The sequence below is a fragment of the Rhododendron vialii genome, chromosome 3a (genome assembly GCF_030253575.1).
Source record: "Rhododendron vialii isolate Sample 1 chromosome 3a, ASM3025357v1".
Classification (NCBI taxonomy): Eukaryota; Viridiplantae; Streptophyta; class Magnoliopsida; order Ericales; family Ericaceae; genus Rhododendron; species Rhododendron vialii.
In genome coordinates, this window is record NC_080559.1 from 7,668,330 (window position 1) to 7,689,213 (window position 20,884).

The 20,884-nt window shown below is 38.0% G+C and overlaps 1 protein-coding gene across 1 annotated transcript; it reads right to left on the reverse strand.

The window, feature by feature from the left end:
- Positions 1 to 10,744: 10,744 nt before the first annotated feature.
- On the reverse strand, positions 10,745 to 16,058 carry LOC131318556 (ankyrin repeat-containing protein At5g02620-like). The gene is made up of 4 exons (XM_058348417.1): positions 15,613 to 16,058; positions 14,180 to 14,445; positions 13,175 to 13,480; positions 10,745 to 11,703 (listed from the first exon to the last, which is right to left on the reverse strand). The coding sequence occupies exons 1-4, from the start codon at positions 15,947 to 15,949 to the stop codon at positions 11,143 to 11,145; spliced, it is 1,470 nt and encodes a 489-aa protein (XP_058204400.1). The 5' UTR covers positions 15,950 to 16,058; the 3' UTR covers positions 10,745 to 11,142.
- Between the last annotated feature and the right edge of the window lie 4,826 nt (positions 16,059 to 20,884).

Consider the following 20,884-nt stretch of genomic DNA (forward strand, 5'->3'; position numbering starts at 1 on the left):
AAACTATGGTCCCACGTACCATTTATTTGGATATTGATTGCATTGCTTTCAACCCGTGATCACTCGTATCACGTGCTAGGTTCTTTACATCATCTGTTCGGCTGTATCATAACCGAACAGTCTATTTATAGCCATGACTTCTCATATCACTGTTCACCGAACTGCTCGGCGATAAGTCTGGTCGTATTTACCACGTGTTCCTAAACATCACGTGTTTGGCAACTAAATGTATCTGCTCGGGAATACCTCCCTACAGTATACCATTAATTACAAGGGGAGGTAGGGAAATATCAGTCCAAAAATGTACGAGCTAGACCCACTAGTCTGATCAGCAACAAATGAGCTAGTGAATCAATTATGTTGGGAATGCCTTGTATTCTTTAGTCCCACATTGGTTAATTATGTTGTTCCCGTTTTTGTAGCCTATTATAAATAAGGCTTTTGGGGTACTTCTAGAAATTATCTTTTGGGCTTTCATATTGTGGCCTTTCTAGAGTTACGGATTATAGCCGGCTCTTTGTATCTCTTCTTCACGTTGGTTAGTGAATCCTCTCTCTCTCCTCGCCCGTGGACGTACCCATCTTGGGGAACCACGTATATCTTGTGTCTTTGTGATTTCTTGTTTAGTTTTCAATTTCTCGTTCTTAGCTTGCATTCATAGCGTTCGTTACAACAAACTGGTATCAGAGCCTTAGGTTGCAAAAACTAGGGTTTCGTTTCCGATTGTGGCTATGGCGGCTAAATTTGAGATTGCGAAGTTTGATGGGCAGAGCAGCAGTTTCAGTCTTTGGAGAGTAAAGATGAAGGCTCTGCTAACCCAACAAGGATTGCACAAGGTTTTGTTAGGCAAGACTAGTTCTGGAATCAAAGAGGAAGATTGGGATGATACGGATGCCAAAGCTCTGAGTTCTATTCAGTTGAGTCTGGCAGATGACGTTCTTCGCGAGGTGGAAGAAGAAACTTCAGCAGCAGGAATTTGGCTGAAGTTGGAAGGCATATATATGACGAAGTCGCTCACCAACAGGTTATATCTCAAACAACGTCTTTATACGTTTCGTATGCGAGAAGGTATACCTGTTAAAGATCATTTAGACGAGTTCAACCGTATTATTATGGATCTGAAAAATATTGATAGTAAAATTGAGGATGAGGACCAAGCCCTAATTTTGCTATGTTCTTTACCACTTTCGTATGAGCACTTTGTTACAACCCTATTGTATGGCAAAGACACGATATCCATGGAGGATGTTAAGGCCAGCCTATATTCGAAAGAATTGAGGAAAAAAGTGTCAGGTGAGGGCGATGCACATGCGGAGGGTTTGTTTGTTAGGGGAAGAACAACAGAAAGGGTGGAGTCGAGTAATAGGGGAAGATCCAGATCATCAGGTAAGAAGAAGGGAAAGTGCAATTATTGCAAGAAACCCGGGCACTGGAAAAGTGACTGTTTAAAACTCAAGGAGAAGGAAAAAGAAGACCAGAAAAGGGGTAAAGTAATTGCTGGAATTGCTGAAAGTTCAGATGAGTCAGATAATGTGTTATCAGTTACAGAGGGCGATTCTCGCTCTAATACCGAGTGGGTTCTAGATTCTGGATGTTCATACCATATGTGTCCGCATAGAGAGTGGTTTTCTACTTATGAGGCGGTCAATGGTGGTACAGTTTTGATGGGCAACAACATGGCCTGTAAGACTGTTGGTTCAGGAACGATTCAGCTTAGGATGCATGACGGTATTGTTAGGACTTTATCTGAGGTTCGACATGTTCCGGATTTGAAGAAAAATCTTATATCCCTGGGTGCTCTTGATTCTCATGGTTGCAAATTCCTCGGTGAAGGTGGAGTTTTGAAAGTCTCAAGGGGTGCATTAGTACTGATGAAGGGTCAAAAGCGTGGTAACCTTTATACACTCCAGGGCAGTACAGTTTTAGGTGCTGCAGCAACGGTTGCTACATCCAAGGTTTCAGATTCAGACTTGACTCGTTTGTGGCATATGCGCCTTGGGCATATGAGCGAGAGGGGGATGACAGTTTTGAGCAAACAGGGTTTGCTATGTGGCCAGAAAATTGAGAAACTGGATTTCTGTGAGCATTGTGTCTACGGCAAGCAGTGCAGGGTAAAATTCAGTACAGCTGTTCATCGCACCAAAGGCACGGTGGATTATTTTCACTCGGATCTTTGGGGTCCCGCAGAGGTAACTTCTAAAGGTGGTTTTCGATATTTTATGAGTATTATAGATGATTTCTCTCGTAAGGTTTGGGTGTACATGTTGAAACATAAGAGTGACGCTTTTAATACATTCAAACAGTTTAAAACTTTGATTGAGAATCAGACTGGTAAGAAAATAAAACGTTTGAGAACTGATAATGGTATGGAGTTTTGTCTTGGCGAGTTTGATAGATTTTGCAGTGATGAGGGCATTGTGAGGCATCACACAGTGAGAAAAACCCCTCAGCAAAATGGTGTGGCTGAACGAATGAACAGGACTCTTTTGGAGAAGGCACGTTGTATGTTGTCCAATTCCGGATTGGGCAAAGAATTTTGGGCTGAAGCCGTTTCCACAACATGCTATTTGGTGAACAGGTCTCCGTCGACTGCTATTGAGTGTAAGACTCCGTTTGAGGTATGGTCAGGTCATCCGGCTGATTATTCTGTGTTGCGTGTTTTTGGGTGTCCAGCTTACGCTCATGTGAATGAAGGTAAACTGGAGCCACGGGCCAAGAAGTGTATTTTCTTGGGTTATGCAGCAGGTGTCAAAGGGTACAGGTTATGGTGCTCTGATGATTTGAAGTTTTTGATCAGTAGGGATGTGACTTTTGATGAAAATTATCTGATTAAGGAGTCTAAGCAGGTTGATGATACAGTTCAGGAACATAGTGTTCCAAAGCAGGTGGAGTTTTTGGGTGAAGCTTCCGACTCAGGGAAGAAGCACATTGAGAAGCCAATTGAAGAGGAGTTCAAGAGTTCAGACGCAGAGGTTGATGCATTAGTTGAGCAACCACGCACTATTGCTAAAGATAGGCCAAGGAGGGAGATTCGGCCTCCTGAAAGGTATTCGGCTTATTCTGAGATGGTGGCCTATGCTTTATCAGTTGCTGAGACAGTTGAGTATGAAGAGCCTTCCAGCTATACGGAAGCTATTTCGAGCACTGAGTCTGCACAGTGGTTTGTTGCTATGAATGAGGAGATTGAGTCTCTTCAGAAGAATCAGACATGGGAGTTAGTAGAACCGCTGAAAGGGAAGAGGATTGTTGGATGCAAGTGGATCTTCAAGCGCAAACCAGGTATTCCAGAGGTAGAAGACGCTCGGTTTAAAGCTCGGCTAGTGGCGAAAGGATACAGCCAGAAGGAAGGTGTTGACTACAATGAGGTATTTTCACCAGTTGTAAAACATAGTTCCATTCGCACTTTACTTGCTATTGTTGCATGTTATGATCTTGAGTTAGAGCAACTTGATGTCAAAACTGCGTTTTTGCATGGCGAGCTTGAGGAACAGATTTATATGCGTCAGCCTGAGGGATTTGTTGTTTCTGGTAAGGAGGATCACGTTTGTTTACTTCGTAAGTCTTTGTATGGCCTCAAACAATCCCCTAGGCAGTGGTATAAGCGGTTTGATACTTTTATGATAAGCCAGTCATATTCTAGGAGTGAGTATGACAGTTGTGTGTATTTTCGAAAACTTCCAGATGGTTCATTTGTTTATCTACTGTTGTATGTTGATGATATGCTTATTGCTGCCAAGAGTGTATCAGAAATCAACAGGTTGAAACAACAGTTAGGTGGTGAATTTGAGATGAAAGATTTGGGTGCAGCAAAACGTATTTTGGGTATGGAGATTTGCAGAGATCGAGTAGCTGGCAAACTATTTTTGAATCAGAAGTCTTATGTTCTTAAAGTGCTTGAGCGCTTTGCCATGCAGAACTCGAAGCCAGTCAGTACCCCTTTGGCAGCACACTTTCGACTTTCAGCTGAGTTGTCACCACAGTCGGAGGATGAGGAGAAGTATATGTCTCAGGTTCCATATTCGTGCGCAGTTGGGAGCCTTATGTACGCCATGGTATGTACTCGTCCTGATATTTCACATGCAGTTAGTGTCGTTAGTCGTTATATGGGGCGTCCAGGAAAGGCACATTGGGAGGCTGTGAAATGGATACTACGGTATTTGTGCGGAACTGCAGGTGTTGGTCTATTGTTTGGGATTGTCAATTCTGGTGATCATGCTGTTGGTTATGTTGATTCGGATTTTGCCGGTGACCACGATAAGAGGAGGTCTCTGACAGGTTATGTCTTTACTCTGTCCGGAAGTGCCATTAGTTGGAAAGCTACTTTACAGGCTACAGTAGCGCTGTCTACAACAGAAGCGGAGTATATGGCCATTGCTGAAGCTGTGAAGGAGGCATTGTGGATGAGAGGTTTGCTTTGTGAGCTTGGTCTTGCACAGGGTGTGAGTTCAGTATTTTGTGATTCGCAGAGTGCTATACATTTGACTAAAAATCTGATGTATCATGAGAGGACTAAGCATATCGATGTCAGGTATCACTTCGTTCGGGATATCATCTCACAGAAGCAAGTTGAGGTGAAGAAAGTGGGTACGGCAGATAACCCAGCAGATATGTTGACTAAACCGGTTCCGGTTGCCAAGTTCAAGCATTGCTTGGGCTTGCTTGGTATTTGCAGTTGATCGCCCCTCGGGGGCATTTGGCGAGTGAGAGGTTAGAAGGGGATAGCTATATTTGGTGATTTAGTTCGGTGGAATTCAAGTCAAGGTGGAGAATTGTTGGGAATGCCTTGTATTCTTTAGTCCCACATTGGTTAATTATGTTGTTCCCGTTTTTGTAGCCTATTATAAATAAGGCTTTTGGGGTACTTCTAGAAATTATCTTTTGGGCTTTCATATTGTGGCCTTTCTAGAGTTACGGATTATAGCCGGCTCTTTGTATCTCTTCTTCACGTTGGTTAGTGAATCATCTCTCTCTCCTCGCCCGTGGACGTACCCATCTTGGGGAACCACGTATATCTTGTGTCTTTGTGATTTCTTGTTTAGTTTTCAATTTCTCGTTCTTAGCTTGCATTCATAGCGTTCGTTACAACAAATTATGCACGTACACCTCAGAGAACTTTTTTTAATTTTCTTGACCAGCGCTAGCTGCAGCTTCCTCTCCTCTAATCTTCGACCAAATTGAAAACAAGCTCACAATGATGATCATATGAAATTATACATGTACAGGTCTTGTGCGTCGAGGAAAACGTTTCTTAACGAATAAGTGGAGTAGTACTGCCACAAATCCATATATAGTTAATTTGCATGTACGAAAGGAACGGTAAAGAAAAGGTGGTGAGATGTTGGAATTAATTTAGAATTGCTAACTATGTTAGGTACATCAATCGTTAATAGAGATTCACACGTGTGTGGTATGTACATAAAGAGTCTTTGTGTGTTCGATGCATGTTCGGTGTGTACGTGTGGAGTTTATGGATCAAGAGTCAATTGCTAGTTCAAGGGTGACTAGTACATGATTCATGTACTTAGTCTGAGGGTCATTCATGAATTTATTACTCTAAGTTTGAGTACTTAATAGGTATGCGATAGGAGAGTCCTAGCTATAAACTCTACAAGTGTTTGAGTCAGTTTGTACTATCTCGATTAACTTTAGAAAATATATAAAGAGTATATTGTTGAGTATTTAGACACGTGTGCTCTTTAAGAGCTCTATACGTATACAACCTTCGGGTTGTACATCTCCATTTATGTTCTTTGTTATTTCCTACACACACTTATATTCGAACATATTCCGCTATACTTCTTAAACATAGCAAATGTTCCCTTTTCGGGATATTTGGGTCTTTTGTAATACGTACCTGTCGGAGATTGAGAAGGTCGAAGAGAAATATTCCAAAAAAGATGCTTCTTGTGGAGATTGGGGTTAAAGCCTAAAAATTGAATTATAGAAAAAAGAACGTCCCCTCTTCTTCTTTATCATCTGATGACATCTGAAACAAGAACTACATTCTTTTTACGAATGCTCATAAGGCAATGGATATAAGAGCTAGGTTGGACATTAAATTTAAAAGGGGGAGAATCTATAATTTGAAGAAATTTGTTGAAATGGAGGATGAAGAATTAGCGGAAAGGATCCATACTCTTGATGACTTAGAGGGAGATGTTTTCGTAGAGGATGATGATGACTTTGAGGATGGGGCCTCTCTCTCTCTCTCTCTCTCTCTCTCTGCAATTTTAATTCTGTAGTTTGGCAATTTTGGTTTGTTCTCTTGGTTTTCGGTTTGTTTCTTTTGGGTTTTGGGATGTTCTTTTAGCGTTAGTTTGTTTTGGAGTTGGTTCTTTTCTTTTTTTTATGGGTTGTTTTCTGGTGGCTGTTTCGACTTTCATCTTTACTTGTGGTGCTTTAATTGGCATCTTACCTTCTTTTGATTTTGGTTCTCGGGTGGTGTATGCCAATGTGCTCGTGATCCTTTTAATCTTTGTAATCCTCTCCAAAGATTAATAAAATTATTTCTTCCCGATCCGAAAAAACGTATTTGTCATAAACATTTCATTTTGCTGAGAATGTCAAGTCATTTTGATGAGAATGTCAAGTAGATGATTCATGCAAAATAAAATTGACGCAAACGTCCACCTAAAAGACAATTACAAAAGGATTTTAAAGATTTTTGCTCTTTTTCTGTTCAAGCTGTATAAGACTTTCACGTGAAAAGAAAGAAAGAAAAACGATGACCAAGACTTTGTGGGACTGGGGGAGCTGCTGTCCCTTGAAGGGACAGCAGCGTGCTGTTCCGGCTGAAGGAGTCCCGCTCTGGTCTTGCTCTGATAATAGAAATTATGCAAAAAATTAGTTTGATCGGATATCATTAAGTGCCTGATCAGAACACATATAACTTGTCAATAATGGGCTCTAGTAGATTTGATCCAGTGTTTCGGATCCATTCTTTTCAAGACAAAAAGGTTTTAATTAGGCATTTAATGATATTCGATCGAACTAATTTTTTACATACTTGTTCAACTCGACGAGCTCTACGAAGTGAACGTTTTCGATCATTGGAGTGAGACCGGAGCACGGCCCCCTTGACCGAGACAGCAGGCTTAAGAGACAGCAGCTCCCCCAACTCCAACTTTGTGACGGTAGAATCCCTTCCCATTGTTTAATCAACTGAATTTTTAAAACAAAAACTTTTAATAACACAAAATTTCATGTAATTCATAGTAGTACTTTTAATAGGAGAAAACAAATCAATTGATTAATCAATGGGAATGTATTTTACTCTCAGTCGAGACCCTACTGTCCCTTATGGGAAGACTTGGGTGTTGGCCTCATTCGGGCCATTCATGCTGGACAATAGATGGCTTAAATTTCACCTCGATTGGACGACTAAGATTTGTTCGACCGAGATGAAATCTGAACCGTTCATTACCGAACAACGCCCACGCTGTCGCCTAAGCAACAACAGTGTCCCTCATTTCCACAACGTCTAGCTCGGTCATGATCCTCTTTTCTTTTCTTTCTTTTTTCCTTTCTTTCACGGGTAAGTCTTGGTCAATTTTTTTTTTTAATTACATGGAAGTCTTGGTCTTTTTTTTTTTTTTTTTGATCTACACATGGAAGTTTGGTCAATATTACTTTTAATCTCGTTCACTTATTTTTCTTTATGTTTAGTAAGATTCGATTCCCGATGCCATCACAGGTGGTCTGCCTTGAACCAATAAGTTGAATAGTACTATTTTTATTTGTCCTTTTGTCCAGTTTTTTCTAACATTCATGTCAAGTTTTTAGACAAAAAAATAAGAATAATTGGCTTAAAATGGATTAAAAAAATTGATTCCTGTTTATAGTTTGTTCAACTCGATTTATTTTTTTACGCTTTTTTCCAATTCTAGCTACTCGTCGAGCCCAATTTTTAATCCTAACTATCTCGACAACTAAAAAAATTCACTAAACACCAAGTATACAAGCATCTATAAGAATAATACTCAAAGTTACTCAATAAATCTAATTACCATAGTATCCATATTCTTTGAAATAAACTTTTTAACAAGATTAAACAAAAAGTTATTCTATATGATGAGAATGTCTGGTATTTTTTCCCAAAAATATTTATTTGGTCTGCAAAAAATTTGAAGCAAAAAAAATTTGTCATAAGAGAAATATTGCAAAAGAACCTAATCAATTGTAAATTTAGTTTAAAATCTCGTAACTCAATATTGGAAATTGAGAAGAAAAAAAGAAGAAGAAAAAGTACTAATTGGGGCACAAATGTGTGTTCAACAATAAGTCTACATGCAACACATGCTCTGGTGTGATGAGCCCACACACTTGTTTGTATGAGTGTATAAATAGGTGTGTGTTTGAGTGTGACTGTAGCATTTTTGATGCATTCAATATTTTCGTTTTGGTGTACATGTATCGTTGGGGTCTCATGCATTATACAGCTCCCAAAATGTGTCAATAGCATTCATAAAAAAAAAAAAACACACAATTTTGATACTCCACTTTTTATAATTACATTTTAAAATTGGTCTTTTACTTTTTCTTTGAGAATTGTGCTATGTTTATTTTTAACGCTAAAAAACAAGTATTGGAGTGCGTTTATCAAAATGTGAAATATCAAAATTATTTCTCGTAATATTTGCAAATGAAAAGATACACAAACTTTTGCCCTTTTTCGCGGAGCCACATAAACAAGCGGTTGGTTTTGAGACATAAAAAAAAAGCGGTTGATTTTGAGTTTTGATGACGTAGAGGTTACATATGTCATTCAACTGACGATCGAGATGGGGGTGGGATTCTTATCAGCATGACATGCATGAGAGGTTGATTAGGTTCTTTTACAATAGTATTTCTCTCATGACAATTTTTTTAATGCTACGCCCAACGCTCTTATACATACATAGAACCTACCCTTGTACAAAGCAGGGGCAGTGGTGGTGGAAACAGAGGAGGGAGAACTGATGGTGGAAGGGGCAGGGCAGGGCTGGAAGGGGTCGTCCGGTGAGTACAGCAGGAAATGGAAACTACTGACCATGGGTCATTGCATTGAATTATGAGGATCATTTTTCCCTTTTGAAAATTGATATTCGCGCTCCACTTTGTTCATAAAGTTACTAGTAATTTCACGTTAAAATTAAAATGCCATCAGTAAAAAGTAGAGAGCGAAAATCAATTTCTCTTTTTCTATTGTCCAGATTCACTTTTGCTCTGTTGGAACTTGCTTTATTGAAATGCATTTTGATTCCTTGCCAGTCAGTAGTTATGACAGACTTGGTCATGGTGCAAAATTGATTGTTTGTTTTGGCAAGTAGGTGTGTATTCAATGGCTTTGAATGGTGCGAGTTGAACTAACTTTTGCTCTTTATATATTATGGTCAATGGCAAGAAGTAGGCCAACGGGTTTGAATGGTGTCACTGTTTTTTTTTTCTTTTTAAAGATGGGAAAAGAAGAAGAAAATTGATATTCGCGTTTTCTTTTTTTATGCAGACGTTCCACTTTGTTCATGAAGGTACTAGTAACTTCATTTTGAAAGTGAAACGTCTGTATCAAAAAAGGGGATGCGAATATCAATTCCCAAAGAAGAAAGACTACTTTTTTTTCTTTTCCGACGAGCCACGTGCAACTGGTTGATTGTAAGTTTTGATGATGTTGAGGTTCCATACGTCATTCAACTGACGAGATGGGTGGGATTCAGGATGATATAATAAGAGTGCAAGTGCCCATCTGTTTTCCTGATCCAACAGCACTTACTCATCTTTCCACAAATAGGAGGTAAGAGTTGGATTCTTGTTAGGAATGCGAGTACTTGATATGGTGGTTGTTGTCCATCTGTTCTTCTATTCATTGCCCTAAATCCCAAACCGTCCCTCACGGGGCTTGAACCATGCCTCCACTGAACGAGGCATACGAACCGACCTAAGAGCTCATTATTTGCCAATACGTCTATTTGTTTGAGTGCTACGGCAAGATGCAAAATAGTGTTGTCATCATCGTCTCTGTAGTTATCTAGAAACTCCTTTGCTCTGCAGATATTGCACCGATATCTTTAGAGAAAATCTTATTTACGGTTGTTTTGTAAAGAAGAAGTTACGAAGCTCAATCGTGACTGTCAAAAGTGTTTTTGAACGATCCAGATTGAAAATCAATTATGACTTGTAATAATTGATTGTGATTAACTTTTTTTCCGAAAAAATTTCATTAAAATCTGGACTATCCAAAACAAAAATAGACGCGCGAGATTGAACAGCTCTGTGAACATGAATAGGATGTTCACGAAGGCTCTATGAAAAAGTCACTCTCATATCTTTAAAGCCTCTAATTTGTTATATTTGACATAACCGTTTCCCCTTTGCCTACTTTCTTTACGAGGCCACTTAATAAAGTATTTTAAGATTACTAAACGGTTCGGATTATTTTTGTGAGACCCCGATCGAAGTGGGCCTCACAAAGCGGTCTTTGCACGATCTATATATGCACATATTATAAGAAGGCTTAATTTCCTTATCTGTTTGGAAAAAAAATTAGCTAGGAATGGACCGAGGAGCGACTATGTAAGAGCAATCGCTACCCCATTTTTCAAACATTCCCTGTTATTAGAGTAGCAGTTGTTGCAAATATTCTTGCTACATAGATTTGTCCCTGAAAGCCTAATATATTAGTTACTTTAAAGTAATCTTGCGTCCGTATTTATGAAGTAATTATAATTTAATAACAGTATAAGAACTAAAACACAATGACCCTTTGTAATAACATACAACAAACTGAATACTCATTAACAACCATACAACAAATACATGGCACCCACAACTTAACATCATACAACAAATACATGGCACCCAAAATCATATAAACAAATACACAAAGAAGAAGGATCTAGCTTTTTTCATGCCACTGCACACCATGGGCTAGTGCACACATATGAATTTCACAAAAAAACTACGCACAATCACACAATAAAGGGTCTCATGCAAGCATATGTTACAGTATTCTTTATTTAAGATTGGTCGATCTGCTAGCCAATTTGCAGCAATCATCCAGGCCCACAAGCACAAATCCATCGGCTTCAAATAGAATCCCAAAGTACAACAAAGACTAGCCAGCAAAAGTTTCCCACGCACTTATGGCTGCCGGTTGGTTTATCCTCGTTATACTATATCGGGGTTGGTAGCTCTTGAAGTTGGTTTGCAACGTGGTTTAACGAGTTTTACCAACTTGTCCACCAGCCATACCAAGAAGTGGCATAAGTGAAGCACCATAACAAATGCGCATAGACCCATCCAACCAAGCACCAGTCCATAAAGTACAGCCGATGGAAGTTGTCTTGAGGTTATTAATCCAACTGCTACCACATAAGCTGCAGCCATGCATGAAATTTTGACATACACAGTGAATACCAACAACCATGTCAAGAACTTGTTTTTCATTGGGAATCCAGTCATGGCCAGCATAATAGTGCTCAACGATGCTCCTAACACTATGGTGTTAAGAGACAAGTAAATTTCATAAGAGCCATATGTCGTAGTGTCCAAAACGGCTATTCCCGCTTTGTGCGGCCCATCCGAAGGAGGATCTGAATATTCTGAGGAAGGAGATTTGGCGAGCGAATCGTCTGTTGTATCTTGCCAAAAACCACCAGGCGGACTCATAATAGATTGATAAGCCATGGTTGCCGTTAGGGTGGCTGCCGTTATTAAATGGCCGCGTGCCTGTTGGCATGGAACATGTTACATATATATTAATAGGTCATGATAACTTTTTTTTACACAGAAGGATAAAAGAGTAATTCTACTTACTACCTCCACTAGTCAATTGAACATGTTACACACACACACACACGTGTGTGTATATATATATATATATATATATATATATATATATATATACAGTTATTTTCAAATAAGGAGGTCCTTATTTTAGTTAAAATAAGGACCTCCCCATTTCTCCCATTTTCTGATTGAATTTCGATGATCCGAGCCTCTCAATGTGTTTAGAACGTGATTTTAAGGGTACACGCAAGAAATCGGCAAAAAAAATGATATCGGGGCGGTTTCGGGGACACCCAAAAAAATACCTCATAGTTCCCGATCAAATTTTGATGATCCGAACCGCTCAACGTGATCAGAACGTGATTTTAAAGGCACTCGTTAGAAATCAGCAAAAAAAATGACCGGGAAGGACTTGAGCCGGACAGTTTCGAACAGTTTTTTATTAAACAGTTCAAATAAAAACTGCTCAAATCAATTCTTTTCCAGTCTTTTTTTTTGCTAAATACTCGCGGGCCCCCTTAAAATCACATTCTGCACACATTGAACGGTTCGGATCATAAAAATTTGATCGGGAATTATGAGATTTAGATTTGGGGTACATTTTTAGGTGTTTTTTTAGGTGTCTCTGTACTGGGCGGTTCCAGAGACACCCAAAAAAACACCCAAAAAAACACCTAAAAAAACACCTCATAGTTCCCGATCAAATTTTGATGATCCGAGTCGCTCAATGTGATCAGAACGTGATTTTAAGGGCACTCGTGAGAAATCAGCAAAAAAAATGACCGGGAAGGACTTAATCCGAACAGTTTCGAACAATTTTTTATTAAACGGTTCAAATAAAAACTGCTCAAATCAAGTCTTTTTCAGTCATTTTTTTTGCTAATTACTCGCGGGCACCTTTAAAATCACATTCTGCACACATTGAACGGTTCGGATCATAAAAATTAGATCGGAAACTATGAGATTTAGATTTGGGGTGTTTTTTTGGGTATCCCTTGAACTGTCCCGTATATATACGGGGCGGTTCCGAAGACACCCAAAAAATTAAGGGTACCCACGAGATCATCAAAATTTGAACGCGATGTCCGAATTTTGTTGTACGTGACAAACTCGAAGAGCCAAAAGAGAAACGATTTGAATAAGTTTTTGAGCTCGGGATGATCAGGGGCACAACAAGACGAATCTGGTGATTACATCTACGCTAACACTGAAGTTTGCTGCCGAGCAAAAAAAAAAGAAACACTGAAGTTTGCTTGAATCAGTAGTTAATTATATATAGTTTGATGAAAAAAGTCATTTATAGCAATGCATGCATGTGTATGAGTGTATGTATATAAAACTGTGGAAACTCAGAAAGAGAAGGGGAGAGAGCGAGAGAATGTGAACCATCAAAAACAAAAACCAAAAGTACCTCTTTGAGCCAGCCAGGGTCGACCTCGAACCTTTCCCAAAACCAAGAAATGCATCCCATAAACCATGTCCAAAACAAAGAAATGCATCCCATAAATATTACTCCAGCTTTATCGGAATGTTGAGTACGAGGAGATTCAGAACCGGATCTATGAACACCACCTTGCAACAGATCCCGAATTTCCTTGGTTTTAAGATCTCTGCTATAAGGACAGCGCACCACAATATCCAGAGCTGTACAACCGTTATGGTTCTTGTCGTTGGTGCGGTCTTTGACATTCTTTATTCCCAACAAATATTCTACGGTCTGCATATCCAAAGTGTCATTAGTGTTTGAAATTATTGGCACAAAATTAAGAGCAGGAATTAAAAGCAATTAAAGGTTGAGGAAAAAATTGACTTAATTTTCCTTCCCAGTTTCTTTTTAATGAATTGCAAAATTGGTATCCAGCTTTCGGTGGGGTGAAAGTCGAACCCTAGACCAAAAGATTCTTAGAGATTTCTAGTTTTCATTTGATTACCATTGCGCCAAGTCTATGAATTGAATTTCTCTTTCTTTTTTTGGTCAGAAATGTTAAACAGGGATAAAGGGATGCGAAACTGTTGAGCGCAATTTGTAGCGGTGCAATAAGAGTAAATTTTTCTAAAGGCTGTCAACTTTAATTTTTGATGTAGGTGAAATTATACAATAGTCTGAGAGTACCGTCATGTGGTACTTCAGACCACTTTACAATCACATTTTTTCTGTGCAGTCTACCACTACGTATATAGACCCCACAAGAATGTGTAGTTGTAAAATGGTCTGGAGTATTACGTGACAGTACTCCCGAATTATTGAATAATTACTCTTGACCTAGTTGGGGGTCTCATCATCTCGATGAGATTTGTCACTTTTTCGTTATGAAAGAAAATCAGAAAAGGACACACAAACAACAAATTAACCACAGAGTTTGGTCCATTTTATTCATGTTCGTGAGGGTAACTATAGGTATACACAAATACTTACATCCACTTGTTTGAGGGCTACAGCACGATGCAAGATGGTATTGCCATCATTGTCTTTGGAGTTGAGGGGATCAAATTCCATGTTCTTGCTTTGCAGATATTGCACCAGTGTCTTTAAAGCTTCTAGCCTGTTGTATTTGATTGACAAGTGCAGAACACTCTCCCCTGTACCTAGTTTGTCATAAACTGAATATGGTTGGGCCTCAAGCAGTTCCTGTATAACCTCTACTCGCCCTTTCATGACCGCCAAGTGGAGAGGGGTTCTACCTGTTGAAATACTTGTTTTTCATAAAACTTCTCTTTTTTTAACAATTCTCTGCTTTCGTTTTCTTCATCTCTTTTTCTGTTTTATATTTGTTATGGGCTATTGGGTTGTAATGGGTTGTATTGCAATATTCAAAGGGAAAATGACCGCCAAGGACGTGTTTTAATAATTAATACCCATCAAGAACATGCTGAGAACATTTGTTAATGCTAAAAATGTCCTTAACGGATATTAATTATCAAAACACGTCATAAGCTGTCATTTTTCCATATTCAAATGGATTGATTATTGGGCTAATATGTTGGGTGGGTGTTCATTTTATTTTGGATTTGAGTGTCTAACAGATGGATGAACCTAAAGTTTTTACATCTGTTTTTATTATTAAAAAATAAATAAAATTGGTTGTCATGTGACCATCTTGTGGGGATGGCAATGGGACAGGGCGGATTTTGCCATACCCAACCCTAACCCCAAAAGCGCAACATGGCCTCGAACCTGCCCCGAACACTAACCAGGTAATGTATATGGCTGACCCATACCTACCCTGGTCGAGGAACTAGTTTATCCAATCCACCCTGCCCCATTAAAATTGAGAAACAAATTGTGTAAACTAAACTAAATATATACAAAATTGAAGGAATAATATAACAAGTGTTACATAAATAAGTCTAGTAGGTGGGATGTCTATTTAATTTCTTTTTTTATAATGATGGTGAATAAAGAAGGGGGAAAGTATAATTTCTTAGTAAAATAGTGGAAATGTATGGATAAACATGTAATTCTTTTAGTATAATAGTGGAATATGAGTAAAACATTGATTTTTTTTATCTTAAATCATTTCGGGGCGGGTTTGAGGCGGATAATGAAATCATATAATGTCATTCCAAATCCTACCCGATCCCGATCGAGTTTTTCTTGTTTTCCCGAACCCACCCTGGTATCTAAAGAATTGACGAATCAAGGTGGGCTAGGGGCGGGTTCGGGGTGGGGACTTGATTGCCATCTCTATTGACCAAGTTGTAGAGCCACCAGTGAGTGTACACGAAGTCACAAAAACACTAGAGGAAAGTTTCTATAAGTATCAGGTTAGAATCTAAAAGCAGAAAGCAACGAGAAAAAAGAACTGCTATATATTAACGAAGAGCTAGAGAGAAAATTAACATGACTACCATCTTGATCACGAGCTATGCAGACGCCGGGGTTCACCCGTAACAACTCGTGTACAATCTTGAAGTGGCCCTCGGTGGAAGCCAAGTGGAGGGGTGTACACCGTCGCGAGTCTAACTCGGCGGCAAGTGTTGGTTTCCGACTCAGAAGGGCATTCGTGAACTCCAAATGACCGCGCAATGCCGTTACGTGCAAGGGGGTGTCACTGGAGAAGCACTCAGTCGAGCTAGCTCGGTCGAGAATGAGTGGATCTTTCTCAATCAATGCTTTTAACGTTTCGACACTCCCACTCAAGCAGGCTTCATAGAGCCTTTCAGCCACTGCTTCTGTCTCGCTCATTATCGAAAATATTTTAACCTTTTGTTCGATAAGCAAAGAGAAATATTCAACTAACTAACTCGAAACAAGTAAATGCAGCATGGGGGAGTAAGGAAAAAAAAACTGCAATGAAATCAAGACGGCATGCAAGACCTTCTTATATTGGAAAAGTCAATCACTTTGCCAACCACAAGAAAACAATATTGATAAAAGGTGGAGCATTTCTGTCACGGTCAAATTTTTTTTTTTTTTAATTACATAGAAGTCTTGGTCAATATTACTTTTAATCCCGTTCACTCATTTTTCTTTATATTTAGTCAGTTTCATGCATGGAAATTGTATACTATTTTTATTTGTCCTTTTGTCCAGTTTTTTTTTACATTCACGTCGAGTTTTTTTTTTTTTACAAATCCGTGATTCATCTTGAGAGAGGTATTGAAAAACTAAAAATTCAGACCAAAAAAACTAAGAATAATCGACTAAAAAAGGATTTAAAAAAATTGAGTCTTGTTTACAGTTTGTTCAACTCGATTTATTTTTTTACTCTTTTTTTCAATTCTAGCTACTCATCAAGCCCAACTTTTAATCCTAACTATTTCGACAACTAAAAAAATCCACTAAACACCAAGTATACAAACATCTGTAAGAATAATACTCAAAGTTACTCAATAAATCTAATTGCCATAGTATTCATGTTCTTTGAAATAAATTTTTTAACAAGATTAAACAAAAAGTCATTCTATATGATGAGAATGCCTGGTATTTTTTCCCAAAAATTTTTATTTGGTCCTCAAAAAGTTTGAAGCAAAACAAAAAAAAAATTGACATAAGAGAAATATTGCAAAAGAACCTAATCAATTGTAAATTTAGTTTGGGCGCCGTTCCGCTTTCTTTTTAATCCTTCTTCTTCAAAAAGAAGGTAATTTCAAGCTCAAATATAATGAAAATAAAAAATAATTTTTTAGTTTTTTTTGCACCGTTTAAAAGATCTCAATGAAATCTATCAAACAAGATCTATATTGGTAGAAAAATTATTTGCGTAAACACATTATTTTTAAACTTGAAATTACCTTCCTTTTCTAATATACCGGAACACCCCAAACTATCGTAACTCAACATTGAAAATTGAGAAGAAAAAAAGAAGAAAAAGTACTGATTGGGGCACAAATGTGTGTTCAACAATAAATCTACATGCAACACATGCTCTGGTGTGACAAGCCAACCCACATGTTTATGTGAGTGTATAAATAGGTGTGTGTTTAAGTGTGGCTGTAGCATTTTTGATTCATTCAATGTTGTTGTTTTGGTGTACATGTATCGTATGGGGTCTCATGCATTATACAACTCCCAAAATGTGTCAATAGCATTGATAAAATAAAAAAATAAAAAATTTTGATACTCCACTTTTTATAATTACACTTTCAAATTTGTCTTCTTTTTTTAAAATTGCGCTATGTTTATTTTTAACCATAAAAAACAAGTATTGAAATGCGTGCGTTTATCAAAATGTGAAATGCCAAAATCATTTCTCATAGTATTTGCAAATGAAAAGATACACAAACTTTTCCCCTTTTCCGCCGAGCCACATAAACAAGCGGTGGTTGGTTTTGAGACATAAAAAAACAAGTGGTTGATTTTGAGTTTTGATGACGTAGAGGTTACATACGTCATTCAACTGACGATCGAGATGGGGTGGGATTCATGTCAGCATGACATACATGCATGAGAGGTTGATTAGGTTCTTTTGCAATAAATATTTCTCATACGTCATGCATGAGTGGTGGTGGAAACAGAGGAGGGAGAAGTACTGATGGTGGAAGGGGCAGGGCAGGGCAGGGCAGGGCAGGGCAGGGCTGGAAGAGGTCGTCCCGTGTGTACAGCAGGAAAATTGAAAGCAAATACTGACCATGGGTCACACTGCATTGAATTATGATTCAGCATGACATGCATGAGAGGTTGATTAATTAGGTTCTTTTGCAATAAATATTTCTCTTATGACAATTTTTTTAATGCTAGGCCCAACGCTTTTATATATACATTCATAAGACCCTACGTGAGTACAGCAGGAAAATTGAAAGCAAATACGACCATGGGTCACCCTGCATTGAATTATGATCAGGATCACTTTAGTTTCCCTTTTGGAAATTGATATTCGTGCTTCACTTTTTACTGATGGCGCTTCACTTTGTTCATGAAGGTACAAGTAACTTTACGTTAAAATTAGAGCGCCATCAACAAAAAGTAGAGCGCGAAAATCAATTTCCATTCTATTGTCCAGATCCACTTTTGCTCTGTTGGAACTTGATTTATTGGAATGCATTTTGATTTCTTGCCAGTAGTTATGACAAACTTGGTCATGGTGCAAAATTGTTTGTTTGTTTTGGCAAGTGTGTATTCAATGGCTTTGAATGGTGCGAGTTGAACTAACTTTTGCTTTTTAAATATCATGGTTGATGGCAAGTAGTAGGCCAATGGGTTTGAATGGTGCCACTCTTTTTCTCTCTTTTTTACTGTACATGCGAGAAACCGATACTTGCCTAATGTACAAATGTAGACAATGAGACCCTACATGAGAACCGAACTCAGGAAGCTCATCGATCCTTGTAGATGGAGCATCTTATCATTTGGGCTACCTTTGTTCTTGCACAAATGAGAGTTGAAATTTGAGTGGCTTAAGTTTGAAGAATATATTTTTCAACTTAGACCGAAAAGCAATATACTTAATTTCGCCTCATTGTGTAGATGTATTCCACTTCCATTATCAAAATCATGCTCATCCCGTACTATGAGGAAACAAATCAGACTCTATAGCAGAGATTATACAAACCAAACCTTGGTCTCCCTAATTTTCTGCTAAATATTAGGAATATATTCTTATCCCTAAAGAGACTAGGAGCATCCACACTAGTTGCTAAATTTGGCACAATTCGTTGCTGTTTCTCAAAAATGCCAACTACCGCCCCACAAACTCAAACTCAAAGTCAAAATTTTCTATGACAAATGCCATTTTATTTGCCAAATATGAGGAAATTTATGGCAAAGTTGCCATTTTTTATATTGACAGGGAGAAAAATGAGAGTGGCAAAATGGCATACATGATTGTAGCACCCTTGCCCCCTTTTTTTTTTTTTACAAAATGGCACTATTCTTTAGCCAAAAATAGAAATGGCAATGGGAAAATGGCAAACACGGGTGCAGATGCTCTAACCTTGCCTACGTTGCTGTCCTCTATATGTTTTCATATACCTATGCGGCTAAACAAGAAAAATACTAGTACCAGATACAACTTTGATTCCACTAACTTTGAAAGTTGTACACTTGACCATAATTTCCTCTTCCGTCAATAAACACATATATTGTACAAATGCTACTATTGTTTTCCTTTCTCATTACATTTATTGTGGATTGATTTTCATTAATTATTTGAGTGTTGGAAAAGCACAATTGGTTCGTGATTTTACTTCACTACAAAGAAGAAAGCTCAAAGGTCGTTGTAATTATATCTTGAAGGAGTACTACCGTTCAACACTTCAACCCAGTGTAGGAGGGGATATATTGTTCCCAAAGAATGCGCGATTTCACATGCCTTGACCACCCCGCAGGCTTTTCTAAACCCTTGCTTTTTTAATATGTTACTTTATGATTCTTTTGGTTGATCGATATTATTTAGAGTACTTTTTGTTTTATCAGAAATTCCTATTGTATATATTTTCTTGAACAATTTTAGGAACGATATTATATACTAGGATTTTCTGTTGAATAATTTCTAGCTTGCTAACGTAGTCATTTGTATGCTATGATGATTTGTCATCATATTTGTAAGCATGAATCATGAATGTGTGTATTTTAGTGAAAGTTATATTTAGACCACGATTGAGTACTTGGCCCAGTAACTCTAATTAAGCCGAAGCCCACACTTAAGTAGCGGGCTTAATATAGGAGCACGTTTTATAGTTGGGCTGAAATATCCCTCCCATTGGAATGCTATAGGAAAGTTTATTTTTATTTTTATTTATTTTGGTAATCGTAGTAATATGTTAGTTTGCTCAAAATATTCCTCCGTCCCACGAAGGTTGTCCAAAATTATAATTCACACCTTTCAAAAAGATATCTACATTGTGTAATTTATAATACTTAATTTAAGAACTTCGTGTAATAAAACTAAGTGAAATCTATCAAATAATATCTCTATATTGCATGTACAAAATCTTATAAATGTAAAAATATGTAGATCGCATAAGTTGAGTTGATGAGCATTTGTCTTTGGTAACTTATGAATTTCGAGAAAAGAATAGATTGAAATGCAATTCAGGATTGACTGAGTTGATGTTTTCATTTTATCATTGAGAAATGATTTTCATTACATCAAATAATCTGATACTAACTTTCCGGGTTTTTTTTTCTCTCTCTCTCTCTTTTGGAAAAACAAGAAAGAAGTTTCTGTCATATGAAGCTATATGGAAGGTAACAAGGCAGCATTATCACCCTTCAAGAAATGTGATTCCAAAATCTTTTTTTTTTTTTTGGTAATGAAGGACTAAGCATAGATTACGAAAAAAATACCTCCTGGAGCCAAACAGGGTCGACCTTGATATATTTTTAGTTCCAAAACCACTTATTGGGAGGTGACTCGGGTTCAGATCCGGCCCATCGCTATTGGATCTAACAAACACCGCTCATCGCAATTGAATCTAACAAACACCAGCTTGTAAAAAAATTCTCAAATTTCCATAGTTTTTAGTTAGGTCTCTGTTGGGACAGTAATCACTACAAGAAAAATTGCATTGGGTGACGAATGAAAATCGTCGCAAATTGTATGTTTTTCGTCACAAATAATATAGGTGACGAAAAAAAATTTGTCGACTAAAGGTTGTCGAGGATTCCTACCTGGTGACGAAATCTATTTTTCGTCACCTATAATGCCTTTTGGTGACGAAAAATTTTGTCACGGAAAAA

Coding starts and splice junctions, on each gene's coding strand:
- LOC131318556 (XM_058348417.1), bottom strand. CDS start 15,949: ATGAGCGAGACAGAAGCAGTGGCTGAAAGGCTCTATGAAGCCTGCTTG. Junction 13,481..14,179: donor TAGCCCTCAAACAAGTGGAT/GTAAGTATTTGT, acceptor TTGGATATGCAG/ACCGTAGAATATTTGTTGGG. Junction 11,704..13,174: donor ACCCTGGCTGGCTCAAAGAG/GTACTTTTGGTT, acceptor CCATGCCAACAG/GCACGCGGCCATTTAATAAC.